Source organism: Paramormyrops kingsleyae, chromosome 24 (assembly GCF_048594095.1).
Source record: "Paramormyrops kingsleyae isolate MSU_618 chromosome 24, PKINGS_0.4, whole genome shotgun sequence".
Taxonomy (NCBI): Eukaryota; Metazoa; Chordata; class Actinopteri; order Osteoglossiformes; family Mormyridae; genus Paramormyrops; species Paramormyrops kingsleyae.
In genome coordinates this window covers 11,873,357-11,895,709 of record NC_132820.1, presented here as the reverse complement: position 1 = coordinate 11,895,709, position 22,353 = coordinate 11,873,357, and the positions used below count along the sequence as shown (strand labels likewise).

The window sequence follows — 22,353 nt, the reverse complement described above, 5'->3', positions numbered from 1 at the left end:
GCGAAGCCCCGCTTCTCTCTCTCTGCAGAAGCAGCCATCACCACACAACACAGTGTAAAGAAGCTTTTATTTAACCCACCCAAGTGTTAAAAACAAAACGAACATCTGCTGTACAGTCGAGCACAGGGGGCACAGCAGGACAAGCAGGTGAATTTCAAAAATACAAAGAAATGAAACGTGTAGACAATTCCAAAGTAGTTGCAATGGTTTTGATTACGTGTTGGGAAATTAAAAACTACCTTATTAGGTACAGGCATTTTAAACATGAAAATGGGGTTTGCTGCTGATTTTACGGTTTTTCTACACACCTCTATGCTTATCGCACAGCACCTTCAGTTAACATGCTCTCTGCTCTCCACACATTCACTCTAACACAGCACAATGGTCGTCTTCAGGAAGTGCTGGCTGCTGGTTACAGCTGTGCCGCTTCAATTAAGATCACAGTTTGGACAGAAATCATCATCTGGCTTTTACTGGTAAGACAGTGATCTGGTCTGTAAATTATTCACAGCCATGAAACCTGGTGCTGTTTTCCATTCACACATCCACTTTAGACCTGGAGTTTACGTACTGTTAAAGCCCACAGTGTAAACAGTACCATAGAGTCTTTGTCCAGAAGGCCAGACCCTCAAACTCCTCACCTGAGACCCCCCCCCCACACACAAACACACAATCCCCCAAGACTCAGTGCCTAGGGGTCGATGAACGACATCATGATGTACCGCGTGCCCTGGGTGGTGGGCAGCCCTTCGGGGTAGTGCGTCAGGCGGCCTGGATGTATCAAGGACCAGCCCTTCCTGGGGGCCTCCACCCTGCAGTCATACCGCTGGAAGTGGCAGCCGCCCCCCTGGGAGAAACACACCAATGGTGAATACCCAACCGGCTCATGTGACTGCTTACTCAACTCTGCCCCCTACAGGCCAGTTTTATTTTGCCATCTTCCAGGAATTCATTAATAAACATTAACATTTAATGAAGCTGATACCTGGCTTATTCTAACAACAACAAGGTAATTTGCAGGCAATCTACAAAATATATATATAAATATAACAAACAGATCAGCAGGTGGCATAGTGGTTAAAGTCAGGGGACTAAGCCTCTGTGCCTGTGATCAGAAGGTTGCTGGTTTGAGTCCGGCCTTGCTATGTCTGTGGGTGCTTCAGCAAGGCCCTTAACCCCAAACTCTCTGGGCGCTCTATGGGTGGCTGCCCTTCACAACCAGCTTGGTTTCACCTACAGAGAGCAAGTTGGGGGAGGCATAAAGAGAATTTCCCCATGGAAATCAATGAAGTATCAATTATTATTATTACTGTTAAATGTGTTTGTTACTTGAAGGTAACTGGTGGGGCATTTCTGCTGAGTAAACTAGCTGATTAGTCTCCGAAAAGTCAGTTGGAAAGTACAGTAAAGTTGAGTCCTCCAGCTGGGGCTAATTTAGGCCCCCTACCCCCCCCCCCGGCTGTACCTGATAGTCCACGCCCTTGCTGTTGAGCGCGATATTGATGATGAATGTGGAGGAGTCTTGGTGTGGCTGCAGGGACAGCTGCTCATCTGGCCGGTACCGCACCACAAAGTTCATCACGGCCCGTGCCTGGGGTGGGGGTGCGGGGAGGGAGTGGTCATCAACCCACTCCAGTGGAGCTCCCAGAACCCACAGACTCACACCGACACAGAACCACAATCCGTGTAATAAGAGGCCTGTACTTCCTACACACATAACTCAGGCTGTTTACTGATAAGACCAGCAGGGGGTGTGGAGATTAAGGACTTGTGTCATGCAAAGCTTGCTGGTTCAAATCACAGAAGACAACAGCTATGGCTCAAACTGCTTATCAGTCCACCAGAACAGTTGTGTGTAAATACTGAGTTAATTTGGCTGAAACTGTTAGAAATACTAAACTGAGCTATGGAAGTGAGTGTGACAATTAATGTTACGTCGGATAAAACAAAACATCTGAGTAAAGTCTTAGTAATGTCTGAGTAACATCTGAGTAATGTCTCACCCTGGTGTAGTAGCCAGGGTAGATCTTCTCCACAACCGGAGCGATGTACTTCTGAAGGAAGTGGAGCCACTGCTTCTCAAAGCCCATCTGGTTCATGTGGATGCCCACCGTGGGCACGTTCTCACCCCCCCCCGCCAGCCTCTCACCCTGCCTCACAAACGGGGTGAGAAACATGTGAGCTGTTCACTCATTCCCACAGAGCCCAGCCCCTGTCGACAACCCACCCCCCCAGGGAAGAATGATCCACCCCACGGACCAGACTGAGCGTGCTCGTTACCTTGTGGCCTTCTCGCGACCACTGGCTGAAGCTCTCCATGTTCGCCACCAGGTCGTCGCACATCTTGTCGGAGAAGACTGGAAACCAGTACACATCTGGGCATGGCTGGGACTATATACAGTCATTGACAAAAGTCTTGTCACATAAGGACATAGTAACTTAAAAAGGCATATAACTTTATTTCTAATCAATCAATTGTTACAATAAATGGATCAATTTAATGCCAAGGGCTTTCATATTAATAACTGGGTGCAAAATGAAACAGTCAAAAAGTGTCCTGATGTTCACAGCTCGTTAAAGTCCATAACACCTGTTTTTGCAAGGACAAAAGTCTTGTCATGTCTTTTAATTATTCAACCAATCACAGATTTGAGGTTCTCCTGTGACAAATACTGTAATTAACATAATCCCAGGTGTGTATAAAAAGATCCCCAGCAAACCAGACCTTCACTTGAAGTGCAACCTGGCTTCTGAAAACATGCCAAAGATTCAACCACAGACCAAGTCTGCTGCTGAGGTGTCAGACGTCATTAATGTATCCAAACGTCAAGTGGAGAGGATTAAAAAAAGATATGAAGAAACTGGTGATGTTCATGACAAGCCCAGGTCAGGCAGACCACGTAAGACAACTCTTTGAGAGGACCGTTTGTTGCTTTGAAAGTCCAGGGCCAACCCTTTTTCAACTGCAGCAGAGCGACATCAGAACTGGTCACCAGAAACCGCTGTGTCTACAAGAACAGTTTCTCGAATTCTCGCACGCAATGGTTTCCATGGCAGAATTAGTGCACAGAAACCAGCATTAATGAGAACACAACAAAAAAAGCGTGTTGAATTTGCCAAGGCCCACAGCTTGCAGCAAGGATGGACAGTGGCAAAGTGGCAGAAAGTTGATTTTTCTGACGAATCATCCATTGAACTGCATACCAAATGCTGCAAATACTGCAGGAGACCTGTTGGAACCCGCATAGACCCAAGATTCACCCAGAAAACAGTCAAGTTTGGTGGAGGAAAAATCATGGTTTGGGGTTACATCCATGGGGGTGTTCGAGAGATCTGCAGAGTGGATGGCAGCATCAACAGCCTGAAGTATCAAGATATTCTTGCTGCCCATTACATTCCAAACCATAAGAGGGGGCAAATTCTGCAGCAGAATGGCGCTCCTTCTCATACTTCAGCCTCCACATTGAAGTTCCTGAAACTGACGAGGATCAAGGTGCTCCAGGATTGGCCAGCCCAGTCACCAGACATGAACATTATTGAGCATGTCTGGGGTAGGATGAAGGAGGAGGCTTGGAAGACGAAACCAAAGAATCTAGACCAGGGGTCTCCAACTCCGGTCCTGGAGAGCTACTATCCAGTAGGTTTTCTATCATACCCGGCTTCTGATGAGCCACACTAGTTCTCAGGTAGAGACCAGGAGCAGGTGTGGCTCATCAGAAGCCGGGTATGATAGAAAACCTACTGGATAGTAGCTCTCCAGGACCGGAGTTGGAGACCCCTGATCTAGACGAACTCTGGGAGTCCTGCAAGACTGCTTTCTTTGCCATTCCAGATGACTTCATCAACAAGTTATTTCAGTCATTGCCAAGACGTATGGATGCGGTCCTCCAAGCTCATGGAAGTCATACATGTTATTAATTCTTTCTTCCAAGGCACCATGACTTTATGTTCTGATGTTATTGTAGCACGTTTGTGTATTCTAAATAAAGTATATGTATAATTTCTACATTATTTTTGTATATGACAAGACTTTTGTCCAGGCAAAAGTTGACCTTTCTGTCCTAATTACATGACAAAACTCAATGAATGATGAAAAACTTTATTTTGGTATAATAAGCATAATCTAGAGGGCTTTGACTTTCTTATAAGCCATTTCTGATTCCAACTGATTAACTGCAGGTCAAGTTATTATTTGTTGTTCCTACAACTTGGTTAAGTGACAAGACTTCTGTCAGGCACCAGGCACTGTGTGTGTGTGTGTGTGTGTGTGTGTGTGTGTATATATATATATATATATATATATATATATATATATATATAAACACACACACACGAGAAGGAAGATAGTTATGTGAGTAGCAAGGACAGGGTGAACAAGGTGAAACTCCTCCCTCTCTTCCCACATGTTTGGGATTACTACATTTTTCATACCTCTTCCACAATATTGCTTCCATCCTCTAAGATTTTAGAGTAGTTTTCATGGATATATTTTTCCTCCCAGTCCTATAAATGACAGAAAATACAACCCACAAGATATTATCTGGTAGAAGAGAAGCAAGGATGGTCTCTATTACTGTAACAGTTGCGAGGGTGGTCTCTATTACTATGACACAGACAAAGGGAGTTTATTATTGTAAAGGGAGCGAGGGCGATCTCTATTATTATAACACGGATAGAGGCGTATTACAAAAACAGGCATGAGGGCAGTCTCTTTTGCAGTGACAGGAGTAAGGGTGGTCTATCACTGTAACAGGAGTGAGGGTGGTCTATCACTGTAACAGGAGTGAGGGTGGTCTATCACTGTAACAGGAGTGAGGGTGGTCTATCACTGTAACAGGAGTGAGGGTGGTCTATCACTGTAACAGGAGTGAGGGTGGTCTCTGACAGTGAGCCTACGTCGCTTTACCATGGGGTTGTCGAACATCTGCCACATGTCAGGGTGGAGGAGGCTGCTGTTGTAGCTGGAGCTGGAGATGAGGCGGCCAAAGTTGTCACGGTTTGAAACAAACATGAACACACCCTGAGAGACAAGAGTGAAGGAGAAAAAGACAGGCAGATATAGAGAGAGACAGGCAGGCAGAGGGAGAGAGGCAAACAGAAACAGACAGGCCAAGACAGAGAGGCAGACAGACAGAGAGATAAACAGAGGTAGACAAACAGAGGGAGAAGGGCAGAGTTACTGTCACTGACACTCTAAATTTCTCACAGACACAGACGGACACATGCAGAGACAGAGACTGACCTGCCCCCTCACCGCCCTGCAGAAGGCCATATCGGTGTCCTGATCCTTCTGTGAGGACAGAGAGAGACTGACCTGCCCCCTCACCGCCCTGCAGAAGGCCATATCGGTGTCCTGATCCTTCTGTGAGGACAGAGAGAGACTGACCTGCCCCCTCACCGCCCAGCAGAAGGCCATATCGGTGTCCTGATCCTTCTGTGAGGACAGAGAGAGACTGACCTGCTCCCTCACCGCCCTGCAGAAGGCCATATCGGTGTCCTGATCCTTCTGTGAGGACAGAGAGAGACTGACCTGCTCCCTCACCGCCCTGCAGAAGGCCATATCGGTGTCCTGATCCTTCTGTGAGGACAGAGAGAGACTGACCTGCTCCCTCACCGCCCTGCAGAAGGCCATATCGGTGTCCTGATCCTTCTGTGAGGACAGAGAGAGACTGACCTGCTCCCTCACCGCCCTGCAGAAGGCCATATCGGTGTCCTGATCCTTCTATGAGGACAGAGAGAGACTGACCTGCTCCCTCACCGCCCTGCAGAAGGCCATATCGGTGTCCTGATCCTTCTGTGAGGACAGAGAGAGACTGACCTGCTCCCTCACCGCCCTGCAGAAGGCCATATCGGTGTCCTGATTCTTCTGTGAGGACAGGCTGATCTGCTTCAGTTGGGTTCTCAGGGTGTCTCCTCGGATCAGGTACACCTGACTGATGTAGGGGACGTTCCACACGCCGCTGAGGAGGGGAAGGCGAGAGGGTCTTCACCGATCCGCCGAGGCCTCCGAGTCACACTGTCACACGGCCGTGCGTCTTACTCACTGTGTGAATGTACCCACTGGCTGCGGTCCGGTGGGGGGGGGGGGGGTGGGGACTCACAGGCGCTTGCCCTGGACGATGTCGATGTAGTCCTCCGAGCGCGAGTAGTAGCCCTCCCTGCTCAGGGCCCCCCAGAAGTTGGACCACAGCTTCCCGTGCCGGGACAGCATGGGGGCAATGATCGGTCTGGGGGAGAGAGCCCCCCCGCCACGTTAAAGGCCATGTAGCCTGGACCCGCCCACCGCTTACCACCCATCCACGCGGCAACTCACTTATTCTCTTCGATAAGGATCCGCAGGGCATCCGGGTTCACCAGCGCCACGTCGGCGTCGATGCTGAAGTAATAGGCGCACATGGGATCCTGGCGGCACGAGTCCCTGAGGGACACGGCGAAAACGACGACAGGGGCAGAGTGTACAGTGAAGAGCAGCGAGTCACCTTTGCAGTAGTGTAACGCTTACATGTGACGGTGGGGCTTTAACCAATCATTGGCCGTATGCAGGATCACATGATCAGTTTCACCAAAGCTAGACTGTGATTGGCTGCATGTTTGCTACAGACACTCACATGGCCATGGTTCTGGCCTGGCCAGGCTGTAGATTTTCCTCGGGCCCCACGATCCGGGCCTCAGGGAACAGGTGCCGGTGCTGCTGCCAGAATCGCTGCATGTGAGGCTCGTGATGGACCACCTGAGGTGGTGGATTGGGCAGGGGGGGGGGGGCGGAGGAACCAGGCGGGTGCCGGGGTAAGAGGAAAGAGGGGGGGGGCGGAGATATTTTACTTTGACCGTCTTATTACTAAACAACATGGAGGGAGAACATGAATTAAGCTGGATGACTGACGTCCACAGAACATCTAAAGAAGATAAGATCAGCACAGACCACGGGCAGCCTCACTGCACTGGCACAGCACTGACACAGGGCGGAGGGTGAAGTGACAGTGACAGCAGGGGGACACTGGGATGGAAAAGATGCAGAAAGACGCTGAGGGAGGCTCAGTGACATCAGCACAACTCACTGGGGACCTGCCCACGGTGCCTCTGATTGGACACAGCAGAGATTAAACCTCTGGCCTGCCTCCTATCTACGTGTGGGGTTTTTGTGGGCGGGGCTACTGACGTTGTTGTGGATGAAGAGCCGGAGCCGGTGGGCAGGGTAGCTCTGGGTGGCCAGCCTATCCAGGAATTCATCCAGAAAGGGGGTGGGCTGCTCGATGAACACGCCCACCTGCACGACGGGCAGCTCCTCGTCCTATCACGTCACACGTCAAATGCACGGTCACTGGCAGACGCACACGAGAGTGCAAAGACGGGCGACCGTGCCGTCGGACGCTCACCGGCACGTCGCCAAGGTATAGAAGGTCGTCATCGCAGATTCCGCAGCCGTGCTCGTGGGTCCAGGCCGTCGGGACGTAATTGCCCAGGTAATTAAGCTGTAGCTGTGTGACCGCACATGCATATACAAAGACATCAGTAAAGATGCAACTTGCAGTTCAGAGTATAGTGAGGGGCCTCCAGTTCAGGTTAAGTTCACTCCCAGCCCAGGATTAGCTCAATGAACTCAGACTTGTGCTGTCACCCACCTTGGTGGGGCCGTTGCCATGGATGATGACAGGAAGTGTGTCATAAGCCACATTCCTGATGCGGACCCGCTCCTTTTCAAACTTCATCACCACTTCCTCTGCAGACAGGAAGACAGTGGGGGGGGGGGGGGGGGTAGTTGCACAGTAGTTCGCTTTCCGCCATTTCTACAGTATCTGTAGTGTCAGTCACTTGGGTTGGGTCTCACCGAGGGCGCCGTTCAGGTTCTGAAAGATGTAGGAGCCACGGTCCAGAGTGATGTTCAGGCTTTTCTGTGGAAGACAGACAGTCGCATTCACAACATGCCATTTCCCGGCCTGATTTACCCTGTAGGTGGCCTGATTTATCCTGTAGGTGGCAGTAAGGTGCCCGTTGTGCATAGGACTGTATAACATGTATTTTTAATCTGAAAGCGTAAAATAAACTTGCGATTCACTTTAGCTGCAGTTCATCTCTAATCCTTTAGGGGACAGTAATCGGGAGCAGGATGGATTTGGGCTGGACCTATGGGGGTTGCCAGGTCAGAACGGCAGAGTCCTTGAAGCTGAAGATTTTAGTGTAAAGTCATCGATATATATGCATGGTCTGGGACTCCAACTCGAATCGCCCAGGATTTGCCACCTGGATACCGTCGATTTTCCATCCATCTATCCATCATCTGCTGCTTATCCAGGGTTGGGTCTCAGGGGCAGCAGTCTAAGCAAAGATGCCCAGACCTCCCTCTCACCAGCCACCTCCTCCAGCTGAGAGATATAATCTCTCCAGCATGTCCTGGGTCTGCCTTGGGGCCTCCTCCCGACTGGACATGTCCAAAACACCTCCCCAGGGAGGCGTCCAGGAGGCACCCTACATAGATGCCCAGACCACCTAACTGGCTCCTATCGATGCGGAGGAGCAGCGGCTCCACTTTGAGCCCCTCCTGAACGTTTGAGCTCCTCACCCCATCTCTAAGGCTGAGCCCAGCCACCCTGTGGAGGAAACTTAATTTTGGCCGCTTGTATCCACCATCTCGTTCTTTCGGTCACAACCCAAGGCTCATGAGCATAGATGAGGGTAGAAACGTAGATCGACTGGTAAATTGAGAGCTTTGTCTTCTGGCCCAGCTACCGTCTTCACCAAAACAGAACGATACAGCATCCACATTACTACCGACGCTGCACCTATCCGTCTGTCGATCTCCAGCTCCCTTCTCCCCTCACTCGTGAACAAGACCCTGAGATACTTAAATACCTCTGCTTGAGGCATCAGTCCATCCCCCACCAGAAGAGGGAAATCCACCCTTTTCCAGTCCGAGCAGTGGAATCCCATAACAAGGCCCATTCAGGCTCCATGTCCCCTGACTCCCTCAGGAGAGAAGAGAAGTTCTGCCGGAGGTGCGAGCTGAAGATCTCCCAGACAGAGGCCTCCACCAGATGCTTCCAGCACCCTCTCACTATGCCTTTGGGTCTACCAGGTCTATCCGGCATCTTCCCCCACCATCAGATCTAACTCACCACCAGATGGTGATCAGTTGACAGCCCTCGCTTCACCCAAGTGTCCAAAACATATGAACGCAGATCCGACGATACGATTACAAAATCGATCATCGACCGCAGCCTTAAGTGTTCTGGTGCCAAGTGCACTTGTGAACACCCTTTTGCTCAAACAAGGTGTTCACTATGAACAAACTGTGCTTAGCACAGACGTCCAATAACCGATTACCGCTTGGATTAAGATCGGGCAGGCCATTCTTCCCAATCAAACCCTTCCAGGTCTCACGGTCATTACCCACGTGAGCATTAAAGTCCCCCAGCAGATCAATGGAGTCCCCAGAAGGGGCACCTTCCAGCCCCCCCTCCAAGGCCCCCAAGAAGGCCGGATACTCTGAGCTGGTGTTTGGCACGTACGCAAAACTGTCACAGTCACCAGGCGACCCTCTCATCTCCTGGGGTAAATTCCATCACACTGGCACCGAACAGGGGGATATAAACAGCCCCAACCCTGCCTGGTGCCTCTCACCATGGGCAACTCCGGCGTGGAATAGAGTCCAGTAATAATCATCATTATTACTATTATTATTATTCTATTCCACCTGCACTGATCCAGGATCTTGGGTCAGATGTTAAGCCCCCCCCCCCCCCAACTGTGGATCACACCCCCCACTCAGAACACCTACCCTCTGCACCTCATCCAGGTAGATCTTACTGTAGAAGAGCTGGTCATCTTCATTGTCCTCTCTCTTCCACTGCTGGACAATGGCGATGAGCTCCTGGGCGTGGCCTATGAATCCTGCGAGGGGGAGACCCACAGGGAAGCCCCGCCCCCAGACACTGATCACCAGGTGTGGGACAGCTCGAGTTAAGGATCTGTGGGCGTGGCTGGAAGGTTCTGGGTTTAGATCCCATGGCAAGCAGAGTAATTGTATCACTCTTGGGCCCTTGAGCTAGGGACTTAAACCCAAGTGCTCCCGGATCACTGGACACCGGCTCACGCTATGTTCTGAGAGCGAGACGGACACTGTTTGGTAAAAACTACCCAGTTTCCCCAGGGGGATCAATAACATCATCATTTCTTCCATGTTAAGATATTTGCTCCCTATAGCATAAAATAGCTTCAGTAGCTTCAGTAAGACTGATGTCATGTTAGCATGTTAGCACTTTCCGGCTGCTTCACCCCCAGCAAACACTGTGCACCCACCCCCAGAGTTGAGGAAGCGCAGGCCCGTCATGACATTCGGGTACTGGGTCGCCAGCTTTTGGTCAGGCCAGCAGAAAGTATCAGCTGAGAAGACCACGCGGTGGCCCATTCTGGAGAACCTCCAGAGGAGCTCGCGGGGGCCGCTGGCGAAGATGACATCATAGCTGATGGGGACAGAGGTAAATGTGGTACTGCATGGTGGCATAGAGCAAAGAGTGCAAATGCTGATGGCATTTATGCCTTTTTGGCTGCATAGAATCATGGATTTTTCACTCAGCTGGCAATAATTTTCCAATCTCACCACAATTGCACGTTTGAGACGCAGTATTAAGTTTCATGTTGCGAGCCTTACGACCACTTGAGTGTGCATTTAGGCTTGGAATGTGCGCTTGTACACGATAATATACGCCTAATTTGTTTTAACAAAACGATGTATCTGATTTATCCATTGCAGCTATTTACAGTTACTGTTGTTTGTAAAATATATATTTACCGTAACCATAGCGGGTCACAGTTTAACGCAATTTTATGCACCGTAAAAAAAAAACTGCGGCACGTGAGCGCCGCAGCACGGGGGAAGACCGACCTGTCCACGAAAAGGATGACCAGCTCCGGATGCTCCTTGTACTTCTGCAGCTCCTTCTTCAGCCAGCGGACCCTGTGGCCCCCTCCTGGCTTCCCCCGCCAGTCCTCCCCAAAACCGAGCACCTACATGGACACAAGCACAGTACCGTACTATAAACAAAACACACAATGTTTGCACGTTGAAAATGCTATGAAATCGCCACCATTTTCGTTTTGAGCATCTAGGTCACATCACCGCAAATAACGCACGGCATTTTCCTGGAGATAAAATACCTTGACGGTGTAGTTGAACTCCCTGGCGGTCCGCAAGAACCTCTTGAAGCCATCCGTCTCCTCCGTAGCCACCGTGACGACAAGAAGCTTTCCTGGGAATTGGGAAGGAGCCAGCTGAAGAACCTCAGTGTACAAACGTCATCACTAATGTTCAAGTAACGCACAGGTGGACCTTTTGATGTTAACATAGAGATACAGAACCGAGGTGCAAAACATCACGTAGCGCGTGGTCATCACAGGGTTAAATATCAAGCCGTGAAAAACGAAACTTAACCAGCTTTAAAAATGTAGTCTATTTTTTTAGAAAGAAAACTGAAAAATCCTCCTGCGATTAACGACTGGGGGAAAGAGACCAAAAACATCCATATTTAATGCATTTACAAGGATTGTGTTGATTAACTTCAGCGCGGATTTAAGGCCTGTAAATCTATATACTGTACAACACTTAGATAGCGCAAGTAGTCTAATATCAACCGTAAAAGTGACTAACATCATTATACCAAACGCTGTAATTCTGTGTAACGTTCACATGCGTGTTAATCATACGCGTTCTGGGAAGGGACGCGGAAAGGCTGAGACGCGGGGACGCGCACCTGGCACGGGGGCCCTCTGCTCCTGGGCATCTGTGCAGCGGGAAACGGCGCAAATAACGAGCAGGAGCAGCGCCACCGCCCCGTGGCCCGGATTCCCGCTGTCCCCGTCCCGTCTGCAGCGCGTCGCCATCCTGCTGAACATTAGGAAGGAACTGTGTTTTCAGTCCGTCAGCGCCCCAAGAGAAATCCTTAATCTCCGTTAAAGCCAACGAGGGGAAACAGAGTCCTTCCCAAAAAAAATAAGGAAGAACACCGCATATAAAGCAGAATATAACAGACCGGACCGGACCGGTTCCGCCGGCGCTTCCGATCTCGGACCGGGTTCGGCACGTTTTAAAGGGGAGAGTCGGGTCTTTATTGCCACGTTTCAGGAAGAGTACGACAACGGCTTGTAGTCTGGACAAGGGCTGTTATCCGGCAGCAAAATATCTAAAAATAATAAAAGCTAAAATAACCTGGGGGCGGATATCCGAGCCACGTCAACGTAATATCATTAAGGCACGCGAACATACGCTGTATGTACACATTCATACGGCAAACAACGTAAGGCGGCTGATTAATGAAAACTGTCATCTTTAAGTTTTTCTACCAGAGCAACTTTTAATAATAGTCCGATACAGTAATCAGCTTCCCGGCCACTGAAAACGTTCTTCAAACTCCCCGTGGACCTGCAATGTGGCACTGGATGTTCAAACGAAATTGCAGCCTATGATTAAGGGACCCGGACACACATTGTGAGGGACGATATTTTATTGTGGTAGTAAAGGGGAGGGGGGAACATACAGCACAAGCCCGATCTCCAATACAATGTGCATTCTGTTAAGGTCACTGACACACAACGCTGAATTAACGTCTCTAACATTCTTTTATCAAGACGGTCACTGCCACGTGCAGAAAGAAATAGAAAATATATTAAAATAAACAATAAAACGGTGGTTTCTAAAAGAAGTCTACGTCCTCAGGAGCATCCAGGTCGCGGTATTCAATGATGTTGCGCGGATCTCCTCGGATCATTCTGGAAGATAGGGGACTATAGTGAGAATGGGAGATAATTCCCTCAAAGGAACCACAAGCAGACAGTCTGCACGTTTTCCTCATATAGCCCACTAGAGGGGGCTGAAGCACGGAGTTTAACAGTCTTACCTATTACGAGGCTTCCCAGGGTAGCCTCCCTGCCCGCGGAAGTTGTCATAGTTACCCCGGCCCCCTCCATACTGGTTGGGTGGGTAAGGAGGGCCACCTGGTAAAGTTTGTGGGGGAGGGGGGATAATAAAATATCAGCATGCAGCAGCATGAAAGATGCGAGACAAAACGCAGATAAAACAGCCTCACCTCCGTATCCCAGGACGGGGGGGCGTGGCTGACCAAAGCCAATGAGACCCTGAGGTGCTTGTGGAGGGAACGGCAGCCCAGGGGAGAGCACTCCTGCGGAGAGGGGGATGGGGGGGGGCATGACTGTCTGAATGTAGGGAACAGCATTACTGTTAAGGGGAGCGAAGCCTGCTACAGGACCAGGAAGTGCCGCACTCTACAGGACCAGGAAGTGCCGCACTCTACAGGACCAGGAAGTGCCGCACTCTACAGGACCAGGAAGTGCCGCACTCTACAGGACCAGGAAGTGCTCTGAACTGTACAGAGGAACCAGAGACTACGGCTTAAGCATAAATGGAACACTCTGCTTTGGACAACTCTGCCCCCATGTGTTACATAAGGGTGAGCTCAACCAAATCCAAGCCCAATTCAACCGAGTTTTGCTCCAAGCTTTGCTCCTACAGTAACTGGGGGTGGATCCATCCCGATGACAACAAGGAGTATCTCACCTTGGCCCGGGCCGGGGGGAGGCACGGGCTTCATTTCAGGGAGGGAGGGCCTCTTGGCATCCATGAGGAAGTTGTTGAAGAAGACGACTTCCTTCTTGACCTCCTCGATCTTGTCGCCATGCTTGTTCAATATGTGTTTGCGGACAAACTCTGGGCCCTGGGTGGAGGCGCCGTGAGGAGCAGATTAAAATGCCACAGAGGGCTCTCTGTTAAAACGTACTGCTGCATTACATATGCAGAAGAGAGGAGTCCCTGACGGAACCTGGGGCCCCACAAACTGATCCATGAAGGGGCTTAGATACACCCTCACACCGCTCCTCAGAGGACAGATACATCTCATGTACAAATGGATCTCTCCTCTACTGAATCACATGATGACATGATATCACACTCCTACCAGCATCTGAACACTGGAAGGCCACGGAGGATGACCTGTGACCCGCAGCCCTCACGCAAGCCCGCGCTGGGCCCCACCCACCTTGAACTTCTTCCCACTGAGCGGACAGAGCCACTTGTCCTTGCCCAGTTCCTGGGTGTTAGCCGACACAAACTTCTCCACTTCCTGTTCAGGGTCTTTGCGGCCCATCTTCGCGGCCTCGTCCTCCGATAGTGTCTCCCGCACGCTGAACAGAGGCGTGAGCTTCTCCTCGAAGGTCTTCTGCCACTCGGCCACTGAGGACGGAATGACAGGAGAGCTGAGCACCCCTAGAAAGCAGAGTCAGGTCTCCGGCAAGGTGAAAAATAAGGCAGGACCGAGCATGGATGATACCATGCAGTGAGAAGAGGGGGGATGTGTAAATCGGGCCAGAGTATTAAGCAGGTACAACCAGAGTCACATGACCCTGAAGTGCAAGCCAGGACACACCCAGGCAGGAAGAACCGTCCATCACCTGGGCTTTAAGGTATACATACCAAGCGAAGCTCAAAAATGCACAACCAGATCACCATAATTCTTCTAATATGATGGAAAATACTAATTATTTCTCAGGACCGAAGGCACCAAAATAACGGTAACAGACAATTTTAAAAAAGTAAGACGTGGACCCGTGAATTTATACAAATTCAATGAGTCAAAGAAACCTCCCAACAGTAAGAGCATGCAGGGAAATAGCACACAAACATGGAGCTAGGCCTGGGGTCAAAGGGGGAGGGGCTACCTTCTCCGTGGGTAATGCGATTGGGCGGGATGGGGCCCCTCACATGCACGATGCCACAACGGTTGGGCATCTCGTCCTCGTTGGGGTACTCGCAGGAATTGTAGTAGTCGATGGAGTGAACGATGCGAAGGTACTGCAGCAAGCGGTCCAGCACCTGGCACGGGGCAACCCAAAATCCCAGGGGGGTTAAGCCAACTGGTAGCTGGCAATGTGCTGTAATCACACCCACTATGGGCGGAGCCTATGCGCCACACACCTTCACCAGCTTTTCGTCCCGCTCCACGGTGATCTCCACCGGGTGTCCCTCCTTGCTGCCCTCCTCGGGTTCGCCTCCCCCAGCGCCCCCCAGCAGTTCCTCCTCCTCCGCGCTCACCTCCTCGATCAGATAGTCCGTGATGTTCTTCAGGATGGGGTTCTGGGCCGGGAGCTGGGCGTGGAACAAACAATGTAACAGGAGAGGTGGTGCGGTGGCCCCCCCCAATGACCTCAGGGGTGTTTCATACAGAACACAGCATTTGCTCACTGCTGCCACCTACTGGGGAGCCTGGGTCACAGCAGCACAGTACCTCCAGGCCCTGTGCATCGGCCCTCTGCCTGGGCCCCCACAGCCTCTCCCGCTCATCCAGCGTGTGGATCAGCCTGGCCGACAGCTTGATGTCGTTACGGAGAACCTGCCGGTGCTGGGTGATGCCGTTGATGTTGCGGACCCTACGTGCCAGGTCGCGGTTGACCCCCGGAGCCAGCTCGCAGTCCCGCAGCTGAGATGGACAGGCGGCTTGGGGTAAATACGGGGCCGGCTGGCGGAATGCTGGGCAAAGCCCTCACCGGTCGCCAGAGGGCACAATGCAAGCCATGCTGTCATCACAGAGAAGCTGTGTCACCGACCACGGCTGACTCGTTTTTAGGAAACACTCACACGAATGTTCTGCAGGTTCCAGCAGATCTCCTTGATGTTCACGCTGCGGTCAAACGTCACCCAGCAGCGACGGAAGAACCTGGCAGACACATACGAGAGTGAGACCTTCACACCGCTCCCCACGGAGTTCACCACATTCGATGAAATCGCAAACATCCTGAGCGTAATGAACATCCTGAGCGTAATGAACATCCTGAGCGTAATGAACATCCTGAGCGTAATGAACATCCTGAGCGTAATGAACATCCTGAGCGTAATGAACATCCTGAGCGTAATGAACATCCTGAGCGCTGCCGTGGAGACTGACCTGCGCTCTGGCTGGGGCTCTGATAATGCTACCCGCATGAATCCCGGGTACCGCCGGCAGAGCTGCGGGTTTGAGTGAGACGGGCACTGTCAGCATAAGTGAGCCCTCCCCCGCACTCTACCCCTCCCCCCTGTAAGGAGCGCTGACTCTCACCGCGACAATTTCTGCCTTGGAGATGCTTGGCGCGATGCTCCTCATGAAGAGTGAGCAGGTCTTGTGCAGCGGCCGCGGCCGCACCTGCACCTCCTCCTTGGCCGTCTTCTCCACCCGCTCTTTCTCCTTCAGCTGCTGCTCCTTGTGCTCCTTTGCATTCGCTGCGGAGACAAGCCCAAGTTCAGGTGGAGGCAGATCTTACGAATGTGTGACACATGACCTGTGACCCTCCAACCCGTCCTCACCTTCGCCTTCCTCCTCCTCCTCCTCATCTTCCTCTTCCTCCTTGTCCTCACCTTCCTCCCGCTCGGCCGGTTTCTCGGAGGAGCGGGAGACGGAGTCCGAGTCAGAGTCAGACTCGCTGTCGGAGGCGCTGGCCTCGTCCTCGCTGTCACCGCTGCGCTTTCTCTTCCTCTTCTTACTCAGCTGGGGGGGGGCAGCATGACCACATGACCACACTGACCAATAACCAAGCCACCACCCTGAAGAGGCCTCACACCAGTGCCGTCTGCAGAACCGCTCACCTTCTTAGGCTCCGGAGGCTCCTCTTTCCCTGGCGCTGCCTCCACCTTGTCCTCCTCAGCCCCGCCCCCTCCGGTCCCGCCTACACCTTTCTGCTTCTCCTCAGTGCCTCCTGCCCCGCCCTCGCCCTGAGAGGCAGAGATTCCTGTTTTTTAATTGGACAGAAGCACCCATCTCATGCCGTCTCTCTAATGGCATTGCAGTGAATCCGCCTCCATCCTTCAAGGCCACTCCGACCTTCTCCTTGTCCTCCCTGTCCGCTGCCAGCTTGCGGTCCGCATTCCCCGCTTTAGGCTCCTCCCTCTTCGGAGGCTCCGCCCCTGGCCCACCCACGGCCGCCCTCTCCCGCTCCTCCTCCTCCTCCGTGGGCTGCTCCAGGATGCGCAGGTCATTGTCACTGCCTCCCTCCATCTTTATCACAGCTGAGGAAGAGGAGGGAGATGCATGACCATCCCCAGGCGGCCTATGATTTTCCTAAACAAAGCTATTTTCTCAAAAACTTTCAAATATACTTCATTAGTGTTAGGTCAGCTGGTGTTGCAACTAGCAACCGTCAAGTTCACGTCCTTAACTAAGTTGCTAAGTGAGCACAGGGCCCATCGTAAACAGTCGCCCACTTTTATCATTATTTTTCTAAAAATGCAACTGGTGCCATGTGGTCCACACCAGCGTCCAGGATCTTGATGATGGCGGGGGCACGCTCGATGTCCAGGGAGACATTGTCGAACCAGCCTCCCTCCAGCAGGTACATGAAGACGCTCAGGCGATTCTGCAGGGCGCCGTGGGCGTCCGCTTTGCGGCGGCCCGCCTCGTCCGGGTGGTACTTGGAGCGGAACCTGCATGGACACCCAGATGGCAGGACCCCAGAAAGAGGAGGGGGGTGGGGGGTGGCGGTGAAAGAAGAGGCAGTCAGGGGAGCTTCACGAAGCAACTGGAAGACCAGGTCTCAAACACACAACCCCCCGTTAAATTAAAAGAGTAGGACCGGACCCCAAACGGGCAGCACTCAGACACGGTCGCTAATTAAGGCTGAGCCGTCGGCCACGTGCTGGTGCCCACTAGCTGAGATTCTTTATTAATGGATCCATGTACACCACCCCCCTGCCCCCCCCCCCAGCATTAATCTGCTTGTACAGTCATGAACATCCCATGTTTCCCTTCTTCTGCTCTCCTTTCCCCTGCATATTGTTTAAATATAACCACGTTTTTTTAAACACGTGCTGGCAGAAAAGGGGATTTAGACGGCTCCCTCTGCTGGCATCCCTCCAGGAACAGGCACCCTGCTACCAACCCCCCCCCCCCCCACCCAGTGGGACTCCCCACGAAGAGTGCGGCTTCATGACTGTACAGGCACATTGACAGCGGCTCTGCACTTGGCCGGCCCTCCGGCAGGGAGAGACCTCTACCTTTCATGCTGCAGAAGCAGGCACAGAACCTGCAACACGACCATCACCATTAACACACTAATTAGCACTGAATCACTCACCAGCTGCAGAGGCAGCAGTAACTTCACAGAAACCAACTGTAACACAGTTCACAGATGTATTAACAAAACTAAAACACACGTACGGGTCTGTGTCGTGGACTAAATTTACCTTTTTTTCCAATGTTTAACAACACAAATATACTCAGAGGGTCTCTTCTGGCACAAAAGGTCACTCCACTGCAGCCCTGATTGTTTGTGCTCTTAAATGCTTTTAGGGACGTTTTGCTTTTGCATTTGACTCGGTCCAAAAAAAAAAGAAAACTAAAAATGTTTTTGTTTGTAAAAGAAAAGGGAGGGAAAAAAAGCAGCGTACTAAGGCAGCTGTTTGTCTGTTTGTCTGCCCCACATGCACCACAGGGGGCGCCATTGAGCCTGTCTGCCTAGGAGCCCTGGACTGTGCGTCTAAAGTCACTGCATTGTGCGCAGTGTGGACCCTGACTGTCTAACAGACTCCTGCGACGGTCGTCCTTGTGCGGGTCCATGTCTTCCCGTACCTTGTAGAGGAGGAGGGGAGGAATAGAGGGAGCGACTGCTCTGTTAATTGTAAAAGAAAAAAAAAATTGTAAAAACAAAAAGGCAAATAAAACACTGATCCGGGTGACCTGTGGGGAACAGCGCATGAGAAATAACACGGACAGTGAATGGGTGAGAACAGAGTGCAGGCCTGCCGCGCGCACACACACACATGCACACACGTACACACACACACACAGGCTCATTACGAACATAGCCTGCCAACCTAATAAGTCTGGTCCTCTGTGTTCCTCAGAAAATCCTACGAGGCTACTTCAGGAAGTGCATCTAGCTCAGACTACCTTAAATCCAACAAGTTATCCAGCTAAGCAAAGTTCGGCTTTGTGAAACCATATCTTTTTACCTTCACAACATTAGAGCCAAATAGCAGGAAGATCATTCACGCTCCATACAGGCAGACCAAAGCTAAACGCTTCCCAGGCTCATCTTCTCACACAGGACTAGTACATCCCAGTCGTTTAAACTTTACCCCAACTCTGAAGTTCAGTCAAACGCACGAGGTCACGGAACTTTGTCTCCTTAAGTCAATTTTAATAGGCTGAAGTAGCCAGACTTTCCCTAAAACATCACACTACAAGCAGAAACATCTCCGACAACTCAGCCATCTCAGTGACACCATCTTACTCTGCACGGAACCCCCCCCACGACCCTGATGGTACAGCCCACCCCACCATGCACAGCTTGGGCCGGCCCGCTGGACCGTACCACTCCTCGTCTTTGTGGGCCAAGAAGAAATCCTGCATCTGCTGCCGCCTGAAGTCCATCTTGTACTCGTTGTATCGCTTGACGGCCTCCGTCTCGTCCACCGAGTCATCCAGGGACAGCAGGAACTCCTTGAAGGTCTTCATCACTGGTGGGGGAGGGGCCAGCTCCACGTCATGGATGTTTCCCAGCCTGAGAAGATTGTGTGAGGTGGGGGAGGGGGTGATACTCAAACATCTAAGCAAAAAAAATCGGTGATCAAGACCACTCTTACGGTTTGAATAAAGTCAACCGTGTCTATATGGCAACAACTGTCCCCCGCTCACCGGGCCTGGATGGGGATCCCATGGTGCTGCTGCATCATGTGCATGTCGGGGGGGCCCCAGGGCTGCGGGGGGGCATAGCTGGGCCCCCCGCTGCCACCTCCATACGGCAGGTCGTAGCCGCCGTGGTAGGGGTCACCACCATGGTCGTCCCTGCAGGGGGCAATAAGAAGCAGGGCTCAACATTACAGGGTAACGAGTGGGGAGAGGGTGTGGAATTGTGGGGGCGTTACTCACCAGTCCCTGCGCATGCGCTTCTGCTGCGGGCTCATGTCGTGCCGGGGCGGTGAGAAGCGCTCACGGCGCCCCCGCTCATAGTCCCGGTACTCTGCTCGGCTACGCCGCTCCCGGCCCCGGTCCCACTCCCTGGCAGAGGGCCGCCAGCACCCGGAAACACAGAACAGCCCCTTAAAACCTGATTCCCACTCTCGGTACCATGCTGATCCCCGTCTGCTCCAACCTGAAAGCTCCTGTACCCCTCAAACTCTCTCAACACCTCATAAACTAAAAAGCACAGCATGTCTCACACCCCTGTCTTACCCATCCAGCCCTCCACCGTCTCCTCTTATTCCCTCTCCCTTACCTGTCACTCCACTCGTCCCTCCGCCGATCCTCCCTCTCTCGTGATCGGTCATAATCGCTCCTCTCCCGGCGGAACTTGTCTCTCCTTCGCCGGTCATACTCATCGTCACTGTCTCCCATCACTTATCCTGCGAACAACGGAGACACAGAGGAAGCAGCAGCCGGTTTCCTCTACGAAACCTTCTAAGACCCGGTTAACCCGTTATTCCGGTCTTTCCAGCGGACCAAAACTTGGTCCATGCCCTTAACGGTTCATTATGAATAAAAGTATCGGTAGTAACGACACATTTGTAAATGGGAATCCGGTTTTATTCATTTCCTATCAGAAGAGACCGGGCAATGTTACCGTTATTTAAAATTACGAATATACATATATGTTCTTTTTTTCCAGCAACGTGCATTAGTGGGAGCCAGATAAACCCGGCGATGCTTCCCGATCAGCACATGGTGCCCGGCGGAGCCCCGTCCTCATGGCCAACGGCACTGGAGCTGCACATGGCGGCTGCCTCTGTGGGCAAGTCCCGGCGGCTGCGGCCTGCTCACCCGTATGTCCGTACAGCAGCTCTGAAGAGCGTTTGAGACCCGAAAGAGAAGCGGGATAGACGGTTTACCTGCAGAAACCCGTCCGGTTATCAGTCCGGCCTTAGCTCTTTATATTTTATATGAATTTATTTTCACCAGCAAGCCGCTCCCGCCGCTCTGCTGCAGCCGCGGCTCCACAACTCCCCGGATGTAGAGGGATGTCCTTTGTCAGGAGTCTTATTTACTGTGGTCTCTTTACTCGGGGGAGGGATCTCGTGCCGGATCGGGGTATTAAAAGCTGGCGGTGTCTGTATATGGACGTGTTTTTATTAGGGGTTTTATCAGGGTCTTTTCACTGGTGTCTTAGGGCTCCTTGTCGAACCCGAGCTGTCGGTGTCTATAAAGGAACGCTCTTATTCACGGGTCTTATTTACACGAGTGTCTTTAACCGAGGGAGGACTCTTTGCGGGACACGGCGGTGTCTGTACAGGATTTAAATGTAACATATTATACCGTATGAATAATGCTTGAATGTGACGAAACGCGGCTTTCCGAGAAATAGACGATATCCCGCAGTTCAGGGAATGCAGCTGTAATTAACCGGCCGTGTTCTACACAAAGAAAAACTAAACCCACACGGTATTAACGCCAAAAGCACCGCCCCCCCGGCATGGTGACATCGAGTGTAAACTGACACCCCCCATTTACTGAAGGTGACGACTGGGCTGCGCGGGTGGCATGAATGCCGACAGTGAGATGTACGCGTGCAGGCTCTGTGGCGCAATGGATAGCGCGTTGGACTTCTAGACTTTGACTGTGTGAGGTCATTCAAAGGTTGTGGGTTCGAGTCCCACCAGAGTCGTTGGGTTTTGGTGGGTTGTTCCCTGGGTGCGCATAATGCTTTCACCATTTGGACCTTGAGCAAAGCCCATAACCGTGCTCTATCAATTCTACGTTGTTTTAGATAAAAGCGTCTGGTAATAACTAAATTATAATTACCCTGAATCTAAACCCTAGTTTGATCATTTTAGAAAATAACAAAGTGCAATATCACAACCAAGATCAGAGTAGTGTGGTAAGCAATATATATATATATATATATATATATATATATATATATATATATATATATATATATATATATATATAATGTAGATTTTTTTTTTTAAATCTGCTTAAATATTTTAAATGATTAACCAACTGCATAATGTGGTTATTATTTTTCACTGATAAGCAGTGAAGTCATAATTACATTCTTTACAATGTTTCATTGCATTAGTTATGAAATGCAGGAGTAATATCTGTAGTAATATCTGTAGACTCAATGGTCAGGCCCCGTCGATACATTTTCATGGATGAAGCGGGATTCTGGGAAAAAATAGAAGTGTGTGTGTTTTATAAAACAATAAAATCTATGACCCAGGATTCTTGAAATTTATAGCCCTTAATTTTGATAGTTAACCGGTAACTAATGCTCAGTGATATTCAGCTGAATGTGACTTAAACTGAATTATGTCACATTAGGGTCAATCTACAAAGATAAATATTTTGCTAAAGCACACTGTAAGTTTCTGATAAAGGC

General features: G+C 51.0%; 2 protein-coding genes and 1 non-coding gene across 8 annotated transcripts; 1 reads left to right on the top strand and 2 right to left on the bottom strand.

Moving 5' to 3' along the window:
• Positions 1–50: 50 nt before the first annotated feature.
• LOC111860867 (multifunctional procollagen lysine hydroxylase and glycosyltransferase LH3-like) lies at positions 51–12,213 on the bottom strand. Of its 3 annotated transcripts, none has more exons than XM_072706558.1 (19): positions 11,748–12,204; positions 11,155–11,246; positions 10,883–11,004; positions 10,297–10,460; positions 9,776–9,888; positions 7,829–7,892; positions 7,623–7,720; positions 7,377–7,478; positions 7,160–7,291; positions 6,609–6,730; positions 6,314–6,418; positions 6,102–6,227; positions 5,819–5,960; positions 4,907–5,020; positions 4,432–4,503; positions 2,281–2,391; positions 2,004–2,150; positions 1,466–1,591; positions 51–847 (listed from the first exon to the last, which is right to left on the bottom strand). In XM_072706558.1, the coding sequence occupies exons 1-19, from the start codon at positions 11,887–11,889 to the stop codon at positions 692–694; spliced, it is 2,250 nt and encodes a 749-aa protein (XP_072562659.1). In that variant the 5' UTR covers positions 11,890–12,204; the 3' UTR covers positions 51–691. The 3 variants fall into 3 exon arrangements, with proteins under 3 accessions (XP_072562659.1, XP_072562660.1, XP_072562661.1); XM_072706559.1 differs by having other exon boundaries at positions 11,645–12,200; XM_072706560.1 differs by lacking the exons at positions 51–847; positions 1,466–1,591 and having other exon boundaries at positions 2,024–2,154; positions 11,748–12,213.
• Positions 12,214–12,479: 266 nt separating this feature from the next.
• Positions 12,480–21,018, bottom strand: srrt (serrate RNA effector molecule homolog (Arabidopsis)). Of its 4 annotated transcripts, none has more exons than XM_072706447.1 (20): positions 20,861–21,018; positions 20,251–20,377; positions 19,905–20,033; positions 19,671–19,820; positions 19,348–19,536; positions 17,289–17,458; positions 16,860–17,044; positions 16,625–16,750; positions 16,346–16,526; positions 16,101–16,261; positions 15,948–16,009; positions 15,641–15,719; positions 15,261–15,482; positions 14,981–15,151; positions 14,725–14,878; positions 14,046–14,239; positions 13,568–13,724; positions 13,080–13,172; positions 12,891–12,987; positions 12,480–12,762 (listed from the first exon to the last, which is right to left on the bottom strand). In XM_072706447.1, the coding sequence occupies exons 2-20, from the start codon at positions 20,367–20,369 to the stop codon at positions 12,687–12,689; spliced, it is 2,715 nt and encodes a 904-aa protein (XP_072562548.1). In that variant the 5' UTR covers positions 20,370–20,377; positions 20,861–21,018; the 3' UTR covers positions 12,480–12,686. The 4 variants fall into 4 exon arrangements, with proteins under 4 accessions (XP_072562548.1, XP_072562550.1, XP_072562547.1 ...); XM_072706449.1 differs by having other exon boundaries at positions 15,291–15,482; XM_072706446.1 differs by having other exon boundaries at positions 19,905–20,049; positions 20,252–20,377.
• Positions 21,019–21,540: 522 nt separating this feature from the next.
• trnar-ucu (transfer RNA arginine (anticodon UCU)) lies at positions 21,541–21,633 on the top strand. Its single transcript has 2 exons — positions 21,541–21,577; positions 21,598–21,633. It is a non-coding gene; the product is annotated as a tRNA-Arg (tRNA).
• Positions 21,634–22,353: the final 720 nt, after the last annotated feature.

Coding starts and splice junctions, on each gene's coding strand:
- srrt (XM_072706446.1), bottom strand. CDS start 20,369: ATGGGAGACAGTGACGATGAGTATGACCGGCGAAGGAGAGACAAGTTC. Junction 16,527..16,624: donor AGCCTCCGGAGCCTAAGAAG/GTGAGCGGTTCT, acceptor GCCCCCCCCCAG/CTGAGTAAGAAGAGGAAGAG. Junction 15,720..15,947: donor GAGCCCCAGCCAGAGCGCAG/GTCAGTCTCCAC, acceptor TGTGTCTGCCAG/GTTCTTCCGTCGCTGCTGGG.
- LOC111860867 (XM_072706558.1), bottom strand. CDS start 11,889: ATGTTCAGCAGGATGGCGACGCGCTGCAGACGGGACGGGGACAGCGGG. Junction 9,889..10,296: donor GCGCTTCCTCAACTCTGGGG/GTGGGTGCACAG, acceptor TCCCCCTCGCAG/GATTCATAGGCCACGCCCAG. Junction 2,151..2,280: donor GGTCGCGAGAAGGCCACAAG/GTAACGAGCACG, acceptor TTTGTGAGGCAG/GGTGAGAGGCTGGCGGGGGG.